This window comes from Zingiber officinale, chromosome 7B, assembly GCF_018446385.1.
Source record: "Zingiber officinale cultivar Zhangliang chromosome 7B, Zo_v1.1, whole genome shotgun sequence".
NCBI classification, from domain to species: Eukaryota; Viridiplantae; Streptophyta; class Magnoliopsida; order Zingiberales; family Zingiberaceae; genus Zingiber; species Zingiber officinale.
Genome location: NC_055999.1, coordinates 81194764 through 81218359, shown reverse-complemented (window position 1 = coordinate 81218359; position 23596 = coordinate 81194764). Strand labels below are relative to the sequence as shown.

At 39.4% G+C, this 23596-nt stretch overlaps 2 protein-coding genes across 3 annotated transcripts in view; both read left to right on the top strand.

Moving 5' to 3' along the window:
• LOC122006119 (serine carboxypeptidase-like 17) overlaps window positions 1-20991 on the top strand; it is a 31692-nt gene extending 10701 nt beyond the window's left edge. The window contains exons 15-18 of one of the 2 annotated variants that reach the window (XM_042561480.1): window positions 19534-19657; window positions 20038-20103; window positions 20335-20452; window positions 20796-20991. In XM_042561480.1, coding sequence (XP_042417414.1) covers window positions 19534-19657; window positions 20038-20079 — 166 coding nt within the window. In that variant the 3' untranslated portion in view covers window positions 20080-20103; window positions 20335-20452; window positions 20796-20991. Of the gene's footprint in view, window positions 1-19533; window positions 19658-20037; window positions 20104-20334; window positions 20453-20795 lie in introns of those variants that run through there. The other variant, XM_042561481.1, reaches the window with a different exon arrangement.
• Window positions 20992-21185: 194 nt separating this feature from the next.
• LOC122006121 (flap endonuclease 1-A-like) lies at window positions 21186-23289 on the top strand. Its single transcript, XM_042561482.1, has 6 exons — window positions 21186-21391; window positions 21590-21655; window positions 21832-21882; window positions 21967-22086; window positions 22149-22233; window positions 23247-23289. Exons 2-6 carry the CDS (start codon window positions 21635-21637, stop codon window positions 23267-23269), a joined length of 300 nt encoding a protein of 99 aa, XP_042417416.1. The 5' UTR covers window positions 21186-21391; window positions 21590-21634; the 3' UTR covers window positions 23270-23289.
• Window positions 23290-23596: the final 307 nt, after the last annotated feature.

The window sequence follows — 23596 nt, the reverse complement described above, 5'->3', positions numbered from 1 at the left end:
TATCCCAACTTGGCCGAAACATCAATGTAGGGTTTCTCAACCTTTAATACCACATGGAGCATAAAACTCTTAACTAACAACATATAAGAGATCATGTATCATGAAGGAGCATAAACAAGCACGTTTTCATTTCAAAACTTTGCTCTAGACCTTGTCTCTTAACTTAGCCGAAACTTCAAGGTGGTATTTCTAGGTTTTTCATGCAACATAAGCCATGGATATTTAACCTAACATAGCATAAGAAAGCATACATCATGAGGAAGCATAAAACAAGTATAGTTAGGTCAACAACTTTCTCTAAGCCTTTAATTCAACCTTGGCCGAAACTTCAAGGTGGTATTTCTAGGTTTTCATTCAACATAAGCCATGGATATTTAACCTAACATAGCATAAGAAAGCAGACATCATGAGGAAGCATAAAACAAGTACAGTTAGGTCTCAAAATCTTGCCCTAGACCTTGTGTTCATCTTTGGCCGAAACCTAAAGAAAGGTTCTAGATTTTTTTTATACATCATGTAGCATGAAAACTTATCTAACAACATATAATAGATCATGTATCATGAAGGAGCATAAATAAGCATGTTTAGATTTCAAAATCTTACTCTACACCTTATATTTTCTCTTGGCCGAAACCTAAGGTAGGGTTCTAGATTTTTTTTTTATACAACATGTAGCATGATTTGTAACTTGACAACCATAAGTGACCACAACTTCTTATCTTGGCCGAAACTTGCAAGGAGATCCCTAAGTCCTTTTTTTTCAAACAAAACGTAAAGCGTACGATAACTATTGTACTGCAGGTGAGAGGATACTTACTTCTCTTGCTTAATCCTCTAAGAGAAGAAATCCTTGGTTGTGAAGCTTTTCCTAGAGAGCAAACCTTCTTGCTTGGTTCGGCAATGGTGAGGAAGAAGAGAGTGGTTTCGGTGGAGAGAAGGAGGAAGGAGAAAGAGAGAGCAAAAATGAAGATTTTCATTCTTTTTCTCCTTTTATTCCAATTAAGAGGAAGAAGGAAAAATGATCTTTTCCTTCCCTCTTCTTTTACTCATCCTAAATGAAGGGAGAAAGTAAAAACTCTCTTTTCATTGTAAGAAGAGAAGGAAGCTTGAATTTCTCCTCCTTAGTGAAGTGAGCCTTCACTTTCCTTACCTTTAACCATAATTTCCCTCTTTTCATATCAGCACACCCCTGCTGGGGCTACTGGTTATGACATGGAACCACTTACCAAGAGGTCAAAGGTTTAATCCTTGGTCATGCCTCTTTTTGGTTCTTTTTCTTTTATATTTTTGAAAATCCACATAAGGCCCATACTATATCATGTATAAATCTATTTGAATTATTAAGGTACATTTTAATCATGCATAAATCTATATTAATCATGCATAAATCTATATGAATTATTAGAGATCCTATGGGTGTTACATTTATTGCTTTTATTTACTGTGATGTGTGTGATGTGTCTTTGCTAGGTTAAAATTCCTCACCTTAAATAACTAAGTGGGAGAGTGATTTTTAAATAAATTTCACGGTCTCCATTACTGGTTTGTAAGTGATGCAACAAACTTGCGTGTTGGCTCTGAGTGCCTCCCTCCACAACGGATGGGTTTGTTGTGAATCACTAGATCAAACTTCCTTTATGGATGGTTATAGGAAATTATTTAGGAGCGTGTGATCTTCTCCAACTGAAGGGGCACAATCCTATTTAATGGACTAAATATCAAGTAATGGTATATACTTAGACACATTCAATAGTATCCTCCCCAACGGAGTCACTGCTATTGTTTTACGTGACCAAAGGAAAATCAACTATTAATTTTATTTGTCATAAAGTTAGGATGACAAGATCATAAAATTAATGGGTAAGACCCTCCTCTTACAAATGTTGAATTTGTATACGTCCACACTAACGTGGCATGCATAATTCCCGGTGTTTGAAGTGTTGGTGAATTTAAATAATATTATTTTGAGGAATCAATATTATTTTAAATTCAAAAGTTTTGACCAAATATTTGATCAAAGAAAAACCAACTATTAATTTTATTTATCATAAAGTTAGGTTGACAAGACAATAAAATTAATGGATAAATCACAAGGATTTTGAGGTGTTGGTCTTGACCAAATATTTTTATGATTCTTAGGATTTCAAATGTTTGTCAATCCCCTAGCTGTTATACTATAGAATAGACTTAGTAGTCCCAATTATGATTGGAAACAAAACTTGGACTCTAAGGTGGACTTTCCTCTCAGAAATGAGAACAATAGAAGTGTATTTTATTCATTAGTTGTTGAAACATGTTTAGTGGTGTTATCTACCGGTACCTGGTGTGTAGATACGGGAACCACTGATCATGTCTGCAATTCATTGCAGGGGTTCCAGGAAACCTGACAACTATATGAAAGGGAAAATACTGTCTACATGGGCACCGCTGCAAAAGTAGCAGTTGTTATAGTGGGAGATGTTTATCCTTTGAAAGGAATAAAACATTGATTGTTTTTACGTACCAAGTTTTAGAAAAAAAATTGATTTTAGTTTCTAAAACTACTTAAGCATAGATATTCTGTCTATTTTGATAACAAAGTTGTTATCAAGAAAAATAGGAAAGTTTTCAGTTCTGGTACGTTGGTTGGCAATTTATAATCCAATACTCCCACGATGCAACAAATGGAAATTATAACATATCTTCTAACTTTAATAAGAGAAAGCAACTTTTGGAAATGAATCAATCATATCTTTGGAATCTAAGGCTAGGTCATTTTAACTTGAGTAGGATTCAAAGGAAAATAGCTGATGAACTTTTGGGTTCATTTGGTGGTGGAAAACTTTCCAACCTACGAGTCTTGCTTGGAAGGAAAAATGACCGAGAGGCTTTTTAAGTCTAAGGGGTATAGAGCCAAAGATGAATTGGAATTAGTTCATTCTGATTTGTGTGGATCTATGATTATCTAGGCAAGTGGTGGTTTCGAATAATTCATTTTTTAGATGACTATTCAAGATACGGGTACATTTACTTGATGTGCCGCAAGTCTAAGTACTTTGATAAGTTCAAAGAGTACAAGGCTGATGTGGAGAAACATCAAGGTAAAAGTATCATGACACTACGGTGAGATCGTAGTGGCGAGTACCTCTTAGGAGAGTTTAGGAGTCACTTATCAGAAATCGGGAGTCAATCCCAACTGACTGCACCTGGTACACCCTAACAGAATGGTGTGGCAGAAAGAAGGTATAGGACTCTTATAGAAAAGATTAAATCGATGATGAGTTATTTAGAATTACCAAATTCGTTTTGAGAATATACTCTGGAAATGGAAGTGAGCATAGTACCTTCTAAGTCAGAACCCTCTACTCCCATAGAATTGCAGAATGGGCGTTGTTGGAATGTATACTAAAAGTCTAGCTTTTGTATAAATATTTACTTAGAAATAAGAATCACATTGGTCAAATTATCTAGATTTATGCTAAGTGTAGTTGTTCAATTAATTTATATTGTAGATAACATGGTGTGTGGTGTCACACACAGAAGATCATGTTATCAGTTTCTTATAAATTATAAATAGTAGTTCACGACTAAGATGGTTAGGAACAAATCATTGGTATAGTCGTAGTGTAATTTGGTATTAGTCAATCTTGACTATAAAATTACACTAATACACTCTGAGTATATTGAGCATGACCATTTGAGGTAGTTGTTAGGATCTTAGATGGCTAGAGGGGGGGGGGGGTGAATAGCTCCTTTAAAAACTTAAACGAAAACTTCTACACAGATAATCGTTAGCACAGCGGAATTAGACAACTAAAGGAGAGAAAAACACAAGCACACTAACACTAGGATTTACGAGGTTCGGGGATAACTTGCCCCTACTCCTCGGCGTGTCCGTAAGGTGGACGACTCCTTGATCTTCGGTAGATCACACCCCGGATAAACTCCGGCTAGATCCTCCTTCTCGGTGGAGTAACCTCTCCACAAAGATCACAAGAGTAGATTTGAAAGTGAAGCACAATTACTTACAGAGTGTGGCTAAAGGATTGAACAGTTTAACTTACAGCCACGAAGCAGAAAAACAACGACAGGAGGAATCAGCCAAGAGCTCAACAAAAACGCACAGCCTCTTGCTTGAACGACAGAGAGAGTTTTTCCAGAGTGTTGGTGATCCTCTCCACTTCCTCCTTCTTATTTCTCTGCTTTCTTCACTGCGTTTGCCTGCATCGAATCACTGCAAACCAGTAGCGTATCATTGTCGCCAAACCAGGCGTCGCCAATCACGCTTCTTCCTCATCTGAATATCTGAGCTCACACCAATACCATCCTTGGTCTTCACTGGTGTCTCTGAACTCGAACCAATGAGGAAGAGTCAAGCTGATTGCAGCCAGTGAGCCAACTGAACAAGCCAGTGAACGTTGATGCTTCTTTTGCACAATCTGCAGCGATAACCAGTGGAAAAAAACATTTTGTTTTATTCCTTTGATAGTCATTGATTTGAATTAAAGCATCACCATGGTACCTGCAACCTGTTACTCAAAAAGCTCACAAGCAGATGTTAGATCAGACGTATAACAAACGAATTAGAAATCAGCAGAAACTGACAGTGTGTGCAGACAGTGTGGTGGATCGGTCAGCGGACCGATCCACACCTTTGGATTGAACTCTGATCGGTCGTGAAGACCGATCAGGGTATGGCCTGATCGGTCGACAGACCGATCAAGGTTTAATGGGTGCGGTTCCTCGCACTCCTGAGATCGTCACCTGATCGGTCTGGAGACCGATCAGGATATGACCTGATCGGTCCGACAGACCGATCAGGGTTCATATGGATCGGTTCACGGACCGATCCACTTCCTTTTTCCTTCTCGCGACATCATCTCCTGATCGGTCTACAGACCGATCAGATTACACTCAGTAGGCTACTGAGTGTTTCCTGATCGGTCTACAGACCGATCAGATTACTCGATGTGCTACTGAGTGACCGATCAGAGACCCTAGTTTCACTAGATCGGTCTGTGCACCGATCAGGAAAACAAAATCCCACTGGATCGGTCTGTTGACCGATCCAACGCCCATGTGATATTGGGATTGGTCTTGAGAACGAGCTACCGAGCCCTCTCTGACCTAGTCCGGAGAACGAGCTACCGAGCCCTCTCCGACTTCGTCCGGTCCAGAGAACGAGCTACCGAGCCCTCTCTGACCACTCCGTGCCAAGTCTCCATACTTGGACTTTTCCCATGCCAAGCTCCCTGCTTGGACTTTTCACCAGATGTCTGGTCAACCTTGACCCATCTGGATTTCCCTTGCCTGGCTTCACTCACCAGGACTTTCCCTCCCAATGGATCAACCTCGATCAGTAGTCAGTCTGAGTTTGATTAATATCTGATACAAACTTAAATCAGTGTCAACATCAAAACAACAGCCAGGTCAGACTGTATCAACAATCTCCCCCTTTTTGTTGTTTGACAACACGATTTAAGTTTAGATCAGAATTGTTCAAATTTTCATAATTTTAGGGGAATCAAGATCCTCCCCCTAAGGCGGATACTCCACTATATGAGGGTCTTCAAATTTTCATTCATCTAAACTTAGTTATCTTCTCCCCCTTTGTCAAACACCGAAAAGGTGCGAATATGGTAAGATAACATAAAGAGCTCCCCCTTAACCCTTACTGTCTGTTTCGTAAAGCACTTAGAATGCCCTCTAAGTGTATTATAAGACAGTAATAAAGAAATAAAGGACAAACAAGACATGCAAGTGAACAGCATATTAATATCCAATAGAAAATGAAGCATAATAAAGAGCAAGTAAATAGAAAACGGAGTAGCATAAATACAGGAGTAGCATCAGAAGTGCAAACATCCAGGTCAGTCATAAAGACTAACAAATAACATCCAAAATACAGACAGCCAACAAACAAACTGTGTCAATCAACATCCTCACACTGAGGAATATCACCATCATCGGCAAGAGGGGTGAAATCCTGAGACGGCACGCTGGAGGATGGATAGCCTGGGTAAGACTGCGGAGGCGGGTAGCGTGCCATCCATCCGAGTAGCAACTGCTGTGTCACCACCTGATGACTGCGCATATCATCGAAACGCTGGTCAATATGCCCGCGCAGGTCATCATAGCGCTGGTCTATCCGAATACGCAAGCCATCCAGCTCAGCAGATATCATCTCATCATGCCGATCAAAACGGCTCTCTAGCTCGGCGATCTGCCAGCGCAGATCAGGATCGTCCTCTCCATCGTCAGCAGCAGCAGGAGCAGCAGCAACAGGAGCAACCTGTCGTGGAGGTCCCCGTGGTAACTCACCCAAAACTCTCCCATCCTTCCACTGAACACCCCCATTTTGTCCAATGATGCCAGACTTGGAAAATGCCCGTTTCCCAAGTCGACAATCCTGCCTGACCATTTTGACTACCCTACCCTTAGACACATCAACCTGAAGGGTCTCGAGCCAATCAGTAATTATATGCCCATAAGGCATATAAACAGTGGAGCCACTGGGCCGAGAATATGAAATGATCGAAGAGTAGATGCTGGACATAATGTCAAAGTCGAGACGCCGACGTAGCCCATACAGCATCAAACAATGATAGGGTCGGATTTCAGCAAGAGGTTTGGATGTAATTGGAAGAATACAGTTTGTGACTATCTTAAAAAGAATATAGTCAGGGGCAGATAGTCGTAGGGCAGCAAAAGTGGGAAAGTCAACATCCAACTCATCTAGGTCATCTGGTCTAGGATGACCGAAGAAGTACTCATAGATGGAGTCAGGTGAGACATCAAGTGGAGGACGTAATGATTCTGGTAAATCAGGATAAATTGAGAAAAGATCCCCCGTACACATCCGGCAGCCTAGATACCCAAAAAATTCTCTGATGGAGAAATCGATAGATCTTTTAGCGACTCAGGTTTTATAAACATCATCACTGTTCTGATGAAGATTGTTATAGAACTCAGAAACTAGGTCAAGGTTGATGTCCCTCTCTAAGTAGACTACCGAGTCAAGTTTAAAATAGGCTAGGGTTTCGGACACAGAAGGACAAAATTCATCCATATACTTGCGATCCACAGATCGACATGGAAGCAGCTTGAATGTCCTCTGTTGAAATGCTTGCTCAAAATGGCGGTTTGGGAATCTACTAGAACCAGCTGGTTGGGGTCGAGAGGGAGCAGGAGACTTGGATTTCTCAGCTGGGGACTTAGAAGAACTCTGACCGGCTGCTTTCTTCCTAAATAGATAAAGATTTGGACACGGTCGGGGCAAATGGGAGTCCACGGGAGCCACACAGAGAGAACCGAGACAACACACATAGAGAAAATGTGAAAAGAAGCTAAAACGCTAAGAATGAACAAATCTCGGAAGGAAGAAGAGTTACCTGGGCGCCATTGTAACCTTCGGCTTTTAGAAGATGATGGGTCGAGAAGACGGGAGGAAAAGAGGGGCGTCGGCTAGGTTATGAGTCGGTCGGCTAGGGTTTTGAGAAGGAAGAAGATCGGGAAGAGAGTGGGTCGGGAGGTGTTAATGAGGGGATAGTGCACAGTGTGATCTGATCGGACGGCTGTCCGAACAGAGAAATCCTGACCGATCAGGAAACATCCTGATCGGTCAGTGATCGTCCTGATCGGTCGTGGAGACCGATCAGGGATCTTCCTGATCGGTCCTTGGACCGATCAGATGTGGATCAGTGGGCTGCGATCTGTGCCGGTGTCTCCTGATCGATCCCTGGATCGATCAGTGAACTCTGTCAGGAATTTCATGTCCTGATCGGTCGTGGAGACCGATCAGGTATCGTTAAATCTCCTGATCGGTCGTGGAGACCGATCAGGGAACCTCCTGATCGGTCCCCGGACCGATCAGAGGTCGATCAGTAGCGAATGAACTCTACTGATCGGTCGTAGAGACCGATCAGATATCGACCTGATCGGTCCCTGGACCGATCAGTGTCTGATAATCCTGAAATTCTGATTTCAGTAACTAAAATTTTTGAGCCGTTGTTGATCGAGAATTCTGAGAAGTTCACCAACTAAGAATTCAGAACCTCCCAAATTCATAACCTAGTACCTAAGGATCAACACCCACAATTATGAAAAAAAATGAACTCATATGGCCTGAGCGTGTTTAGAGCCCGAAAGTTTCAGACTTCAAAACCCAAAAACTCAGACATTTGGAATCTTAGAGTTCCAATCTTAGATAACCTTATAAAACTATTACCTATAGTGAACCAAGGTATTGGTTAAGACCTAGGATTGCTATGATCAGTTTCAAGTTTGTCAAAATATAAACAACTTGTCCTAATTTTCAAACAAGGCATGAAAGCTGAAATTCTTGATCCTTGTTATGTTTAGTTTCAAGTTTGTCAAAATATATCCAAGTTGTTATTATTTCCTTTAATAACCTATCGTTTTATCAATCAAAGTCATGACATGAACCAAGCAACAATACCAATCAACACATCAACCATCAACCATGATTAGAAAATTTCTAGGCAAAAGTCCAACCAAGATTCCTTAGTTGGAATATATGAGTAAGATCTAGGAGCCAAATACACATGAATTATGTGATGGCCTTCCTCATACTCAATTAATGTCTCTTCAACCTAATTATTCAAGGGATGCATGATACATTTTGAATAATTGGGTTGATCCTAGCATCTCACCCCATTTCTAGCAAACAAAAGTATTTTGTTAAACCTTATAGTTTGTGTGAGATGTTCCCAAGTTGCCCAAATTATTGTCCCAATTACTCTAGTCATTTTAATAGTCCTTATTGATCATGGTGAAGTTCTAATGACCTAAGGAGCCAAACACATTCCCAATTCCCTCCTTAAATGACTAAATTCATTCTCCGGAAGGGGTTTGGTGAAAATATCAGCTAGGTTTGACTTTGACTCCACATATGTGAGCACAATGTCACCCCTAGCTACGTGATCTCTAATGAAGTGATGACGCACTTCAATGTGCTTGGTCCTTGAGTGATGGACTGGATTTTTAGTTAGGTTGATCGTGTTAATGTTGTCACATAGCACTTGTACACCCTTATAAGAAAGTCCATAATCCTCTAGGGTGTGTATCATCCACAACAATTGTGATACACTCTCTCCCATGGCAATATATTCGGCCTCGGTCGTGGAGAGAGCAACACAATGTTGCTTCCGACTTGACCAACTAACTAAAGATGAACCTAAAAATTGGCAACCCCCACTAGTGCTTTTTCGATCCAATTTGCACTAGTCAGAATCGGTATAGCCTATCAAGTCAAAAGACTCTGTACGAGGGTACCATAGACCTACTCGAATTGTGCCCTTAAGGTATCTCAATATTCTCTTAACTGCAATTAAATGAGATTCCTTGGCACAGACTTGATATCTAGCGCACATGCCCACAGCAAAAAGTATGTCTGGTCGACTAGCTGTGAGATATAGAAGACTACCAATCATGCTTCTATATTGCGTTAGATCAATTGGTTTTCCACTCTCATCATTGTCAAGGCGAGTGCTTGTCGCCATTGGAGTGGACATTTCCTTAGAGTCACTCATATTGAATTTTCTAAGCATCTCTTGAGTGTATTTCGTCTGATGGACATAAATGCCATCTCGAGTTTGTTTGATTTCAAGTCCAAGGAAGAATGTCAATTCTCCTACTAGACTCATCTCAAACTCACTTTCCATGTGAGAAATAAATTTATTCAAATAGCCCTTGTTATTTGAGCCACAAATTATGTCATCGACATATACTTGGGCTACAAATATGTTTTCACTATCTCTTCGTAGAAATAGTGTTGGGTCTATTTGTCCTCTTACAAAACCCTTCTCTAGTAAATATGTTGACAACCTTTCGTACCAAGCTCGTGGTGCTTGTTTAAGCCCATAGAGAGCTTTCTTGAGCTTGTATACGTGGTTTGGAGCTTCGGTACTCACAAACCCCGGTGGTTGTTCAACGTAGACCTCTTCTTTAATGAAACCATTTAAGAAGGCAGATTTAACATCCATTTGATAGAGCTTGAAACCTCTATGTGCAGCAAAAGCTAGCATCAAACGAATGGACTCTAATCGGGCCACGGGAGCATAAGTCTCATCATAATCGAGACCTTCGACTTGACTATAGCCCTTGGCTACAAGTCTTGCCTTGTTTCTTACAACTTCTCCCTTTTGATTTAACTTATTTTTGAAGACCCATTTAGTTCTAATAATGGTGGTCTTCTTAGGTCTAGGAACTAAGTCCCACACTTGGCTCCTTTCAAATTGACCTAATTCGTCTTGCATAGCTATGATCCAATCAAGATCGTGCAATGCTTCATCAACTAGTCTTGGTTCAATCTCTGAAATCAATGCAACTTCATTAGACTCATTTCTAAAGAATGACCTAGTCCTAACCCCTTGTTGGATATCTCCCACAATTTGATCTTGGGGATGACTAGTGGTTATCCTAGATTGTCTTGGTGTTGGTGGTGCCTCATGAATGGTCTTACTAGGCACAGGCAAGGACTCAATATCAGGCAAGGGATCAACCGGAGCCCTTTGTTGCCTTTGCTCATCGTCATCAGAGTCAACCTCGACTCTTTCTTCATTTTGATCATTCAAACTTAGATTTCTAAGTTCAAGTTGAATTTCTCCTACATCCCTTGATTGTTCATTTGATTGAGGGATTTCTTCAAAGGCTACATCAGAGGACTCTTCAATCAATTTAGTCCTATTGTTGCAGACTCGATAGCCTTTGCTGGTGAGCGAGTACCCGACCAGTATCCCTTCATCAGCCTTGGCCGAAAATTTTCCAAGATGGTCCTTGGTGTTCAAAATAAACACCTTACAACCAAACACCCTAAGATGTTTAATTGTAGGTGGTTTCCCAAACCAAAGTTCATGGGGAGTCTTTCCTAAAAACCTATGTATCAGGATTCGGTTTTGCACATAGCAAGCTGTATTCACAGCTTCAGCCCACAAGTAACTCGGTAGTGAGTACTCATTGAGCATGCTTCGTGCAGCCTCTTGTAAGACTCGGTTCTTTCTCTCCACAACCCCATTTTGCTGTGGGGTCCTTGGAGTTGAGAACTCATGTCTATACCCTTTTGCTTGACAAAATTCTAAGAACCTATGGTTTTGAAATTCACCACCATGATCACTTCTAATGGTTTTAATTGTTGTTGATTTTTCATTTTCAGTTCTTCTACAAAAAGAAATAAAAATATCTATGGTTTGATCCTTAGTTTTCAAAAAGAAGGTCCATGTATATCTAGTAAAATCATCAATAATTACTAAACAATATCTACTACCATTCAATGAAATGACATTGTTACAATCAAACAAGTCCATATGTAATAAGTCTAAGGCAGTAGATGTACTCACAATGCTTTTACCTTTATGAGATGCTTTTGTTTGCTTACCCATTTGATATGCATCACATAGTTTGTTCTTTTGGTACTTGATGCTTGGCAAGCCTCGTACTAGTCCTTTGTTGGCCAACTTCCGAATGTTCTTCATGTTTACATGTGCCAACCTTCTATGCCAAAGCCAAGACTCTTCTTCTTTTGACATGAAACACTTAATCAAAGCATTAGTAGCACTTTTAAACGATACTTGATAAATATTATCAACCCTTGTGCCTACTAGTACCGTGTCAAGTGTGTCAATGTGTTTAACCAAACATTTACTTGAATGAAATTCAATTATGTAACCCGTATCACACAATTGACTGACACTTAGGAGATTAAAAGTCATCCCCTTGACTAGAAGAACATTCTTGATGTGGAGACATTCGGATATATGAATGTCTCCAACCCCTATAACCTTAAGACTACCATTATTGCCAAAAGACACATTACCTCTATTTTTATTTTGTATGGTAGAGAATAGTGACTTGTCCCCTGTCATGTGCTTGGAGCATCCACTATCAACAAACCAAGTTGATAGACGCTCCCCCTCGACCAATGCCTACAAGACACGAAAGAAGGATGTTTTAGGTACCCAAATTCTGGGACCTAATGCATCTACAATGAGAGACTTAGGCACCCATGCCTTGGTCACCTTCTTCCTAGTCTCATGAACCCTAGAAACATGTGTTCTATGAAATTGGGTTCTTGACACTAAAGAAATAAAACTAGACTCCTTAGGTTGGTATCCTAATCCAGCCTTGTTGTAAACCGCCCTTTGGGCATTTAGAATCATGTCTAAGGTCTTAGAGCTGGTTGAGAATTTCTCAAGCATTTTCTTGAGCTTCTCAATTTCACCCTTCAAGGTTTTGTTTTCATCCTCTAGGGCCTCTTGATAAAGGTCATCGACCTCATCTTCCCTAAGGGCCCTTAATTTCTCTATTTCATCTTTTAGCAGTTTAGTTTCTATTTTTGATTTTTTACGGGTAGTAGACAAATGTGCAATTGTTTTATAACACTTTTCTAAATGGGGAGATGTTACCTCTTCATCATCCGAAGATGATGAAGTCGCAGCTGAAGAGCTTGAGTCCTCACTCTCGGACTCGGACTCCTCTCTTGCCATGAGGGCTAACTGCCGTGTACTCTTCTCCCTCTTCTCTTCCTCAGATGAACTTGAAGAAGACTCATCCCATGTAGCTTTTAGAGCCTTCTTCTTCTTGACTCTTTCCTCCTTCTTTTTGGCTCGTTCCTCCTTCCTTTTTAATTTCGGACACTCGCTCCGATAGTGTCCCTTTTTGCTGCACTCATAACATGTAACATTAGTTTTGTCAATATTTTGTTCACTAGGTTTACCTTTCCCTTTGTATCTTCTGCTCCTTCTCATGATTCTTCTCACGAAGTTGGCCATCTCGCTTGATGATGATTCCCCTTCATCATCGGACTCGGAGGAGGATGAAGATGAAACAATTTCTTTCTCCTTCTTCTTTTCTCTCTTCCTTCTTCCCTCCTTGCTCTTTTCTTCTGCAACCAAAGCAATACCTTTCTCTTTTTGCCCTTTGTTAGCAAGTTCATGTAACTCCATTTCACAAAAAAATTCATCTAACTTAACAATGGAAAGATCCTTGGATACCTTGTAGGCATCCACCATAGATGACCACAAGGCATTCCTAGGAAAAGCTTTTAGAGCATACCTTACGAGGTCACGGTTTTCTACTCGTTCATCCACCGAATGGAGACCATTGATGATCTCCTTGAACCTTCCATGTATCTCACTTACAGTTTCATTTTCCTTCATGACAAGGTTCTGTAGTTGGTTTAGGAACAAATCCCTCTTGGCGATCCGAGAGTCTCGAGTCCCTTCTTGGAGCTCGATGAGCTTGTTCCATAGATCCTTCGCACTTGTGAAAGGACCAACCTTGACAAGTTGATCCTTGGCTATCCCACATTGCAAAGTGACAACCGCCTTGGCATCGGCTTGTCCCTTGCGAGTTTGCTCGGTTGACCATCTCGATGAGTCAAGTTCCTTACCTTCTTCATCCTTTGGAGGTGAGAATCCCTCCTTGACGGAGAACCACATGGAGATATCGGTCTTGAGGTAATACTCCATGCGGCTTTTCCAGTATTGAAAATCTGCTCCATCGAAATAAGGTGGACGGTTGGTGCTGAGTCCCTCCTTCATGGCCATTGTTTAGCTCTTTGGGTTGTTAAGCCGTAATGAAGAGCACCAGGCTCTGATACCACTTGTTAGGATCTTAGATGGCTAGAGGGGGGGTGAATAGCTCCTTTAAAAACTTAAACGAAAACTTCTACACAGATAATCGTTAGCACAGCGGAATTAGACAACTAAAGGAGAGAAAAACACAAGCACACTAACACTAGGATTTACGAGGTTCGGGGATAACTTGCCCCTACTCCTCGGCGTGTCCGTAAGGTGGACGACTCCTTGATCTTCGGTAGATCACACCCCGGATAAACTCCGGCTAGATCCTCCTTCTCGGTGGAGTAACCTCTCCACAAAGATCACAAGAGTAGATTTGAAAGTGAAGCACAATTACTTACAGAGTGTGGCTAAAGGATTGAACAGTTTAACTTACAGCCACGAAGCAGAAAAACAACGACAGGAGGAATCAGCCAAGAGCTCAACAAAAACGCACAGCCTCTTGCTTGAACGACAGAGAGAGTTTTTCCAGAGTGTTGGTGATCCTCTCCACTTCCTCCTTCTTATTTCTCCGCTTTCTTCACTGCGTTTGTCTGCATCGAATCACTGCAAACCAGTAGCGTATCACTGTCGCCAAACCAGGCGTCGCCAATCACGCTTCTTCCTCATCTGAATATCTGAGCTCACACCAATACCATCCTTGGTCTTCACTGGTGTCTCTGAACTCGAACCAATGAGGAAGAGTCAAGCTGATTGCAGCCAGTGAGCCAACTGAACAAGCCAGTGAACGTTGATGCTTCTTTTGCACAATCTGCAGCGATAACCAGTGGAAAAAAACATTTTGTTTTATTCCTTTGATAGTCATTGATTTGAATTAAAACATCACCATGGTACCTGCAACCTGTTACTCAAAAAGCTCACAAGCAGATGTTAGATCAGACGTATAACAAACGAATCAGAAATCAGCAGAAACTGACAGTGTGTGCAGACAGTGTGGTGGATCGGTCAGCGGACCGATCCACACCTTTGGATTGATCGGTCGTGAAGACCGATCAGGGTTTAATGGGTGCGGTTCCTCGCACTCCTGAGATCGTCACCTGATCGGTCTGGAGACCGATCAGGATATGACCTGATCGGTCCGACAGACCGATCAGGGTTCATATGGATCGGTTCACGGACCGATCCACTTCCTTTTTCCTTCTCGCGACATCATCTCCTGATCGGTCTACAGACCGATCAGATTACACTCAGTAGGCTACTGAGTGTTTCCTGATCGGTCTACAGACCGATCAGATTACACTCAGTGTGCTTCTGAGTGTTTCCTGATCGGTCGCCAGACCGATCAGAAACCCTAGTTTCACCAGATCGGTCTGTGCACCGATCAGGAAAACAAAATCCCACTGGATCAGTCTGTTGACCGATCCAACGCCCATGTGATATTGGGATTGGTCTTGAGAACGAGCTACCGAGCCCTCTCTGACCTAGTCCGGAGAACGAGCTACCGAGCCCTCTCCGACTTCGTCCGGTCCAGAGAACGAGCTACCGAGCCCTTTCTGACCACTCCGTGCCAAGTCTCCATACTTGGACTTTTCCCATGCCAAGCTCCCTGCTTGGACTTTTCACCAGATGTCTGGTCAACCTTGACTCATCTGGATTTCCCTTGCCTGGCTTCACTCACCAGGACTTTCCCTCCCAATGGATCAACCTCGATTAGTAGTCAGTCTGAGTTTGATTAATATCTGATACAAACTTAAATCAGTGTCAACATCAAAACAACAGCCAGGTCAGACTGTATCAACAGTAGTTTCTTTTTATACTGACTAAATAAAAAAACAATACCTCTGTTATTATGGAAGTGTATGCTCTTAATCCTAATATAATAACAAGCACATATACTTAATATTTATTTCTTTGATTTATCAAAAGGTGCGATTTAGCTTGATAAATCAAAAGGCCCGATAAGTTGGGAAATGATATTACTTATAGTGTGTATTGTTGATTATAGAAGGAAACTGTGTCCTAGTAATCTAGGTTGATAATGTCCCCAAGAGGAGCTCATAAGGATTGTCATGTTAAACCCTGTAGGTGGACTTAGTCCGACATGACGATAAGATTGAGTGGTACTACTCTTGTACTAAGACATTAATTAAAATGAGTTGTCAGTAACTCAATTAATTAGTAGGCATCCGATATCTTAAACACGGGGAGATTAACACACTCTTGATAAGAAGGAGCCCATAATGTAATTTGGGATTGGTGTGGTAGTGCAATAATAACTCTCTAGTGGAATGAGATATTATTGATGAACTTGAGTTGTGTGTTCGATGCGAACACGGGATACTCGAGCTCGTCGGGAGGGCAAAACCAATTTCTCCTCTAGGTCCCTGTCATAGCCTCATTAATGCCTCATATCCACTCATGAAAAGTCCATCTTGGTGTCCAAGAGGGGGCCGTCCCATGGCTTGGTGACCAAGCCATGGTGCCGGCCACTTCCTCCTCATAGGGGCCGGCCTCTTGCTTGGTACCCAAGCAAGAAGGAGGCCGACCACATAATTCAAAGTATGAGGGGTGTTTTGAATTTTTAAAATCTTCTCATTGTAGATAACTACAAGTTTTAAAAGATAGATTTTAAAATTATAAAACTTTCCATATTTGAATTAGATCACATGGTTTAAAAGAAAGTTTTAAAAGTTTTAAAACTTTCCTTTTTTAACCATCCACATGGTTTTTTTTTTAAAAAGAGAGTTTTAAATTTAAAACTTTCCTTTTTTGTAAACATGTTAAAAAAAGAAAATTTTAAATGAGAAGTTTTAAATCTTAGAACTTGTTTTAAAATTTTCCTTTTTCAAAACATCCACATTAGGAAATTAAAAAAGAGCTTGTAAAATTTTATAAGAGCTTTCCTTCTTTGCTTATAAAATTTTTACAAGATATATTTTTCTTCTTTTATGGGCCGGCCACCCTTGCTTGGTGCCCAAGCAAGGGGACGACCATTCAATCAATTAAGAGGGGAAAAAGGAATTAAAAAGGAGGAAAGGAAAACAAGAGGAAGATTTTAATTTTTTGTAAAAATCTTTCCTTATTTGCCTTGGGCAAGTATTATAAAAAGAAGGGGAGGAGAGACCTCATGATGGATCAATTCTTATTCTCTTGCTTATGCTCTCTCTTATGGTTGGCCCTCTCCCCTTTTCTTTCCCCTTCCTCTCTTTTGTTCCTTGGTGATGGTTGTGGCCGAAACTTAGAGAAGGAGGAGGAGTTTTTGGGTGGTGATCATCTTAGAGGTTTGTCGCCCACACGATGTCCAAGAGGAGGCGAGGAATACGGCAGAAGATCAAGAGGTTGTTGCATACAAAGAAAGGTATAACTAGTAATTATTTTTCGCATCATGCTAGTTTTTCTTTGTATGAATTCCAAACACAAGAGGCATATGATTCTAGCGTTTCAAATTTGTGATTCGAGTTTGTGTTTTTTTTTTTTTTCGAATTTGTGATTCGATTGTTCTTTTTGGTTAAACCTAGAGTTATATAAGGAAATTAAATATTAGATTTCTTTAAAAGGCTTTGTCTAGGCGGTGGTGGATGATCCCATATCCAAGAATGACTAGTGCCTCGCCATGCAATCCTAGAAGCCAATTTTGGAAATTAATATTTAATTAAATTTATAACATAGGTGGATTTGGATCAATAATGTTAAGCATCGTTTGTGATCCAAATATAAACCATTAAGAACAAATAAGTTAAATTTGGAATCAATAATGTTAAGTTCCATTTGCGATTTCTAATTTAATTTCTAAAGAACACAATAGGTTGTTTAGGAAAGGTTCGACACTTGTACAAAATTTTTGTATAGTGGAACCGGTATGATCTTCCTAGGATCAACCAACAATTGATATTAGAGCTAGGGGTTACCTCTGTGTGTTTGGTTTCCAGTTTAATTATGCACATGTCATACATAATTTAGGCAGGATAATAGTAGGATGTACTAACTCTATGGTTGTAGGCTCTAACTATTATGACTTACAGATATTGTGTGTGATTGGACCCTTGGACATGTCAAGGGCATTTTATTATGTGTGCATGATTGTAATATTAAATACAGCAGGAGCTGTATTAGTTATTAGGATTTTACATTTTTGTTTCGATCTAGATTAGATGTACATTCCTTTGTGGAATATAGGATCGATATATGTAAAATTCTATTTTTGTCGCGGATCGTATCCTTGTAAGGCGTGGTACTATTGGAGGACCAGAAGCACAGTGGAAAAGGAAGCTCGATGGACCCGACGGCATGAACCCTAGAGTTGGCAGCACGCGAAGGACAGTGATGGAAAAGACCATAATAGTTGGAAAATAATTTCCATATTTATTGCTTTTATTTACTGTGATGTGTGCTTGCTAGGTTAAAATTCCTCACCTTAAATAACTAAGTGGGAGAGGGATTTTTAAATAAATTCCATTGTCTCCATTACTGGTTTGTAAGTGATGCAAACAAACTTACGCGTTGGCTCTGAATGTCTTCCTCTATATTGGATGAGTTTGTTTGTGGATCACTAGATCAAACTTCCATTTTGGATTACTATAAAACATTAATTAGGAGCGTGCACTACAACAAAACCTGCAAACGACAACACCCCTACGACAACGGTTTTATGAGAAAGCGTTGCGTATTTGCTCAAAGACAACAGTTTTTGCCAAAACCGTTGTCTTTGAACTCCCCATTAAATATAAAAGACAACGATTTTGGCAAAACTGTTGTCATTGAGCAATATTTTTTTTAAACGACAACACTTTTTACAACGGTTTTATAAACCGTTGTCTTTATCCGCGTTTTTAGCGTCTACGATAACAGTTTTGAAAAAACCGTTGTAATTGAATTTGGTCATTTTCCCCCCTCGCTGTTTTCCTTTCCCTCGCTGTTTTCATTTCGGCACCGTGTTTTTCCTTTGCGCTCCCGAACCTAGGGCAATTTTCTTTCCCTCTCCTCATACAATCTCTTCACACCATCCCGTCGACCATTGGATCTTCCTCCACAACGGTGTGCTCTCCTCTCTCTCTCATTCTCACCCTCACTCTTGATTTGTCTACCTTTGCCTCCTAAAGGTTCGAGATGAGCCATGTCCTTGGTGCGCTCCTTGCATCTTCCCCTCTTCTGGCACAAGCCTAGACCCGCTGCCTGCGTGCCAATGCAGGTAGCGCCAACTTCGTCATTGACAGGAGCGACGATGCGGTCTTCATCACCTTCTCCAGGAAGCAAGCCGTCACTTCGTCGTCTGGCCTTGGTAGAGGGTTCTTCGAACATGTTTCCCTATATAGCGACACACATGACATCTTCGCACCGCTGGGAAGAGGCGAGGAGGGTGACGGCGGGAAGCCGCAGCCCATGCTCCTCCAGGCCAGTGCCCTCCGCTTGTTTATGAGCTTGTACCACACCTCCGAGTTCCAGGTCTGCGCTCGATCTTTTTTTCCTTCGATTAGGGTTTCCTCTGCTTTAGATTCAATCAAATTAGGGTCATTTTTTTAAAAAAATAATTCACCAAATCGTCTTAATCGTATCATTAATTGAATATGGCGATCATTTTCCACGAGATTTGTTCCTCTAGTTTTTCTTAATGACTTCTTAGATCAGAGAAGAACATGAAAACATACGTCTATTTCGCATGTAAGCAAGCTTCTTCTGCAGGGTTTATAGCAGACTGCAAAGGCATCAAGATTTTAGCCATGGCATCCTTGTTTATTGTTGTTTCTGTTCATGTCTATAGAACTACAGCAGAGTCGGAGATGCATATTTCTACATTATATGCTCCAAGAAGACTGCCCATTTTCTAACAAAGAGAGACAACAAGTTTCAGTCAAAATAGACTAATTTTTCCATGCCTGGAGAAGGCAGCAGAATCTTTGATGTCCAAGTAAATTTGATTTGCTTTCCATCATAAAATTAGCATGTGACCTCTTCTATACTCCTTTTGTTGTTTAGTCAGTATTAAGATAAGAAGTTCTGATTTTAAATCATTAATTAGTATTAGGATGGCGCCGAAGCCGCTGGACTACAAGTTGCTGAATGAGAATGTGAAGAAAGTTGCATATGCTGTTAAAGGGGAGCTTTACCTTCGGGCTTCGGAGTTGCAAAAGGAGGGGAAGAAGGTTATGATGCTTTCTCATACACAATTTTCATTGATTCTGCCACAACATGATTTGAGTTAAATAGAATAAATTTTATTGAAAGAGACTCTTATTTCGATTCTTGAAAGATCTGACTTTGATTGTTTTTTTCCATTCTTGTTATCTGGTTGAAGATATCTTCCTGGGTTATTTAGCATTGTATATGTTTGCTTTATTGCTTGTATCAAGATATGAAGTGCACATATGCCTTTGATTCTTTTTATTGTTAGCTTGTTGGGATGCCACTTGTGAGATTAAAATTTGAGGTTATAATACTGCACTCCCCTTGCAATTTATTCTTAAGAAACAAGATACAAGTTGGACTTACTTTCCATGAGATTGGTTTTTTTTGTTGTTTGCAGATTATTTTCACAAATGTCGGGAACCCTCATGCTCTCGGATAGAAGCCATTAACATTTCCCCGTCAGGTTTCCATTTTCTCTTTATTCTTTCTTAAAAACTACTTGTATCAAAGTGTTGATCATTCTTCTCTATTGCTTGACTTAAGGAACGCAGTGAGAAAAAAATCATCTTCACAAATCAAAAATTCCTTGTACATGGAGCAATTTCTCCTTCTCTGTGCTCCCTGAGATAAAGAGACATTTTTCATTAGATTTCATTTTTTAATGGTGTAATTTTTTACCTATACTATTCTCCAGGTGGTAGCATTATGCCAAGCTCCATTTCTATTGGATGACCCTAATGTCGGGCTTTTATTCCTAGCAGATGTCATTGCAAGAGCTAAACATTATCTTTCATTGAATTCGGGTGGTTTAGGTATTCACATATTCCTACAATTTTCAACTCGCAGTCTGCTTAAACCTTTTCCTTTTTGATGCAGTCTGTTTCTCAAGCTAAACTGCTTTGCAACTTGTTTCCTCTTGTTAACGGTGATCTGGAAAAGAAATGTATTCTGTACTTGTTTGTGCATTTGTAACCCAAGCAATTTTTATGTTGGCCTTTTCATAACATTTGTGTCATATTCCGGTTTTTAGTTGTATCTTTATATGTAACAAACCCAAAACATCATCTGCAGGCCTTGTTATTTTTTTTCATGTTGATGAGTAAATATTGTTTTAGTCATTCTGATAAGAATCTCAACTTTCTTTCGAGCAATCAGGTGCATATAGTGATTCTCGAGGACTTCCTGGAATTAGGAAAGAATTTGCAGAGTTCATTGAAAAATCTATGCATGAGTTGGACTTTTTTATTTCTTCTTCTAACTCTTGACATTTTGTATGGTCGATAAGTCATTTGCAATGGATGTTCAATCGAACTATCAGATTATTAGAAGCAGGTATCGAGCTAGTGTAAGTCCATTTGCATGTCTAAATATCTTTTGTCTATCATTCAGCCACCATATTTTATTATCATCTTTTTTATGCCAGATATGTATTTGACGATCAACCTCCAGAGCTGAAGAAACAAGAACTTGCCAAAAGGCTAGTCTTTACAGTTTTGTCATTGTCCCCCTCCTTTTTTTTTATTGCAAGATAATGACAATCTTTAAGCTTATTTTATTCTTTAGATATTTAAAGAGGAAAGATGCAACTAACGATCTGAACACAACAATTGAGGTCATTGCTTGTGCATAACAAGTACCTTTATTGGGACTCTTTAGTGTGCTAGAATTTCTTTTGCTGTCTTGGTTACATTTGTTGTTTGCAGACTGGTGATTTGGAGGGAATTGAAAAGTACAACAAAAGGACTGTCAAGGTAATCTTTGATATTGCTATTTTATTGGAAATTACCATGAGGATCTTATTGATTATGATGCAATCAGCATAAAGTTAGCATGTTGATTATCTGTTTTCTTCATATGTAACATAGAGTTTCTTTAAATATATTTTGAACTTTCAAATTACTTTCTTGAAGAATTTGATTCTAGTAGATGACTGTAGAGTTTTTTCACAGGTAACCAAGCAACATATTGAAGATTGTAAACGTCTCTTAAGACTAATGGGTGTGCCTACTATTGAGGTAAACTAGTCTACTTTCACTTATTGAATTCTTTATCCTTGCTACAAGAATTTGAACTAACAATGACACAATTTTACTTTCTCTTGCAAACATTTCCTAAAGCTGCATGCAATTGCTTAATATACAAGTATTGTATCTCTAGTTTTAGAAGCTAAACTCATCTTTCTGATCTAAAGGCACCCTGTGAAGCAGAAGCTCAATGCACAGCTCTTTTCAAAAGTGACAAGGTAAAATGATGCAATGTAACACATTCTATTTTATTTTTTTTAACTTTAATATCCTAAACGTATTTGTTTGTTATCAATCTCTAGGTGTTTGCGGTTGCCTCAGAAAACATGGATACTTTAACTTTTGGGGTACCAAGGTTTCTCCATCATTTAATGGATCCTAGTTCCAAAAAAATCTCTATGATGGAATTTGACGTTTCAAAGGTATATTTATTCTGCTTATTGTTAATTGAATTACTGTATTTATTCTCATCCTTATTTTTCAGGTTCTTGAAGAGCTAAGACTCACTATGGATCAGCTCATTGATTTGTGTATTCTCTCTGGATGTGATTATTGTAATAACATTAAAGGTAAACTTTCTTATGAGATATTGTACATTCAACAAGTTTAACATACAAGGCTAGTACTCTACTGCTTACTGTTTACGAAATTTGATAACTAATGTTCATTCAAATCTCTAGTATGATAATGCTTGTGTGGTTGAATATGATGTCAGTGCTACAACTGTTCCATGTCTATGTTACTTGGACTTGATATAGTTCAACATGAGTATGATCGCAATCTCTGACATGACTATTTTTTCAAATTGTACATGTGTTCAATAGGATTAGTCATTGTTCACTCTTAGTGTCACTGTTTGAGTGTCATTATCCAAGTATCTATATCCAACGCAGATTCCATGAAATAAATTATACACATACCTTTGCCCAATACCTCATTCTAACATTTGATGTTACATGACGCTTATTTAGTTGTTTCTGCATTATGCAAGGACTGACGGTTAAATTATATTTTGTGAATACCAGAGTTCTTTTCCTTTCAGACACAGCCTTGATATTCCTCTTCCAATGTGTTACTCATGAATGCAGCTGATTGAGAGAGGATTTATTATTATTATTATTAGAACCATATTTTGATAAGGCTCCTTGAGTCACATGGAGTACATTAGTTGGAAGAGTTTTTCCATTTCTTCTAGCAGTGGCTAACAGTTCTGCAACATGTACAAATAGATACTCAAAGATTATGTTCAAGGGTAGTCATAAGTTTGAGTCAATGTAAAACTTGATGAAGTTGCAAAAAATCCTCTTTAAACCAGTCATTATTTGAAAACGTAAGAGAAGGAGGAAAATTTGTAATTGTCTATTTTTTTCCCTAACTGGATAAAAGTAGTTTTTTAGTTGCTCTTATTCTTTGGTAGTCATATTTATAGTAATTTTGACTATAACCACCTCAAACATACAACTTCGAGTATAAAATGGCTTGTTTCCTTGTATTGCTTATTTTCCAAGAATTCATATTGTCATGTAGACTATAATCTGGAATTATGGAATTTTATAAGTTTTGTTGAATTTTTCTTTCGCAGGTCGGGCAATTCATGAGGCTTGAGTTTTTTTGATGCAAGAAGTGAGCTTTGTTAGGATGTAGCTTGCCTTGCTAATTTGTAAATTAAAAGCGCGCCATATGGAGAACAACAAATGGAAAACATGTGATTTAATGTATATGGAGAACAGTAATGGAAAATATGTGTATTTTGATGAGTAACAACTCATTTTGTATATTTTTGTATATGTGTGGCTACAAGATGAATTATATATGGATGTTTATTTTGGATTTAATGTAGTAAATATTTAGTTTTGTATTGGTGGTTTGTTTATAGTAAAATAAGATTGGTTGTTTGGTATTAATGAACATTAAAGACAACAGTTAAAAATG

Bases quoted from the DNA above. Each gene is read 5' to 3' on its own strand.
- LOC122006121 (XM_042561482.1), top strand. From the start codon at position 21,635: ATGGGTGTGCCTACTATTGAG. The intron at 21,656-21,831 runs GTAAACTAGTCT...TCTGATCTAAAG, and splicing joins TGGGTGTGCCTACTATTGAG to GCACCCTGTGAAGCAGAAGC. The intron at 22,234-23,246 runs GTAAACTTTCTT...TTTCTTTCGCAG, and splicing joins TTATTGTAATAACATTAAAG to GTCGGGCAATTCATGAGGCT.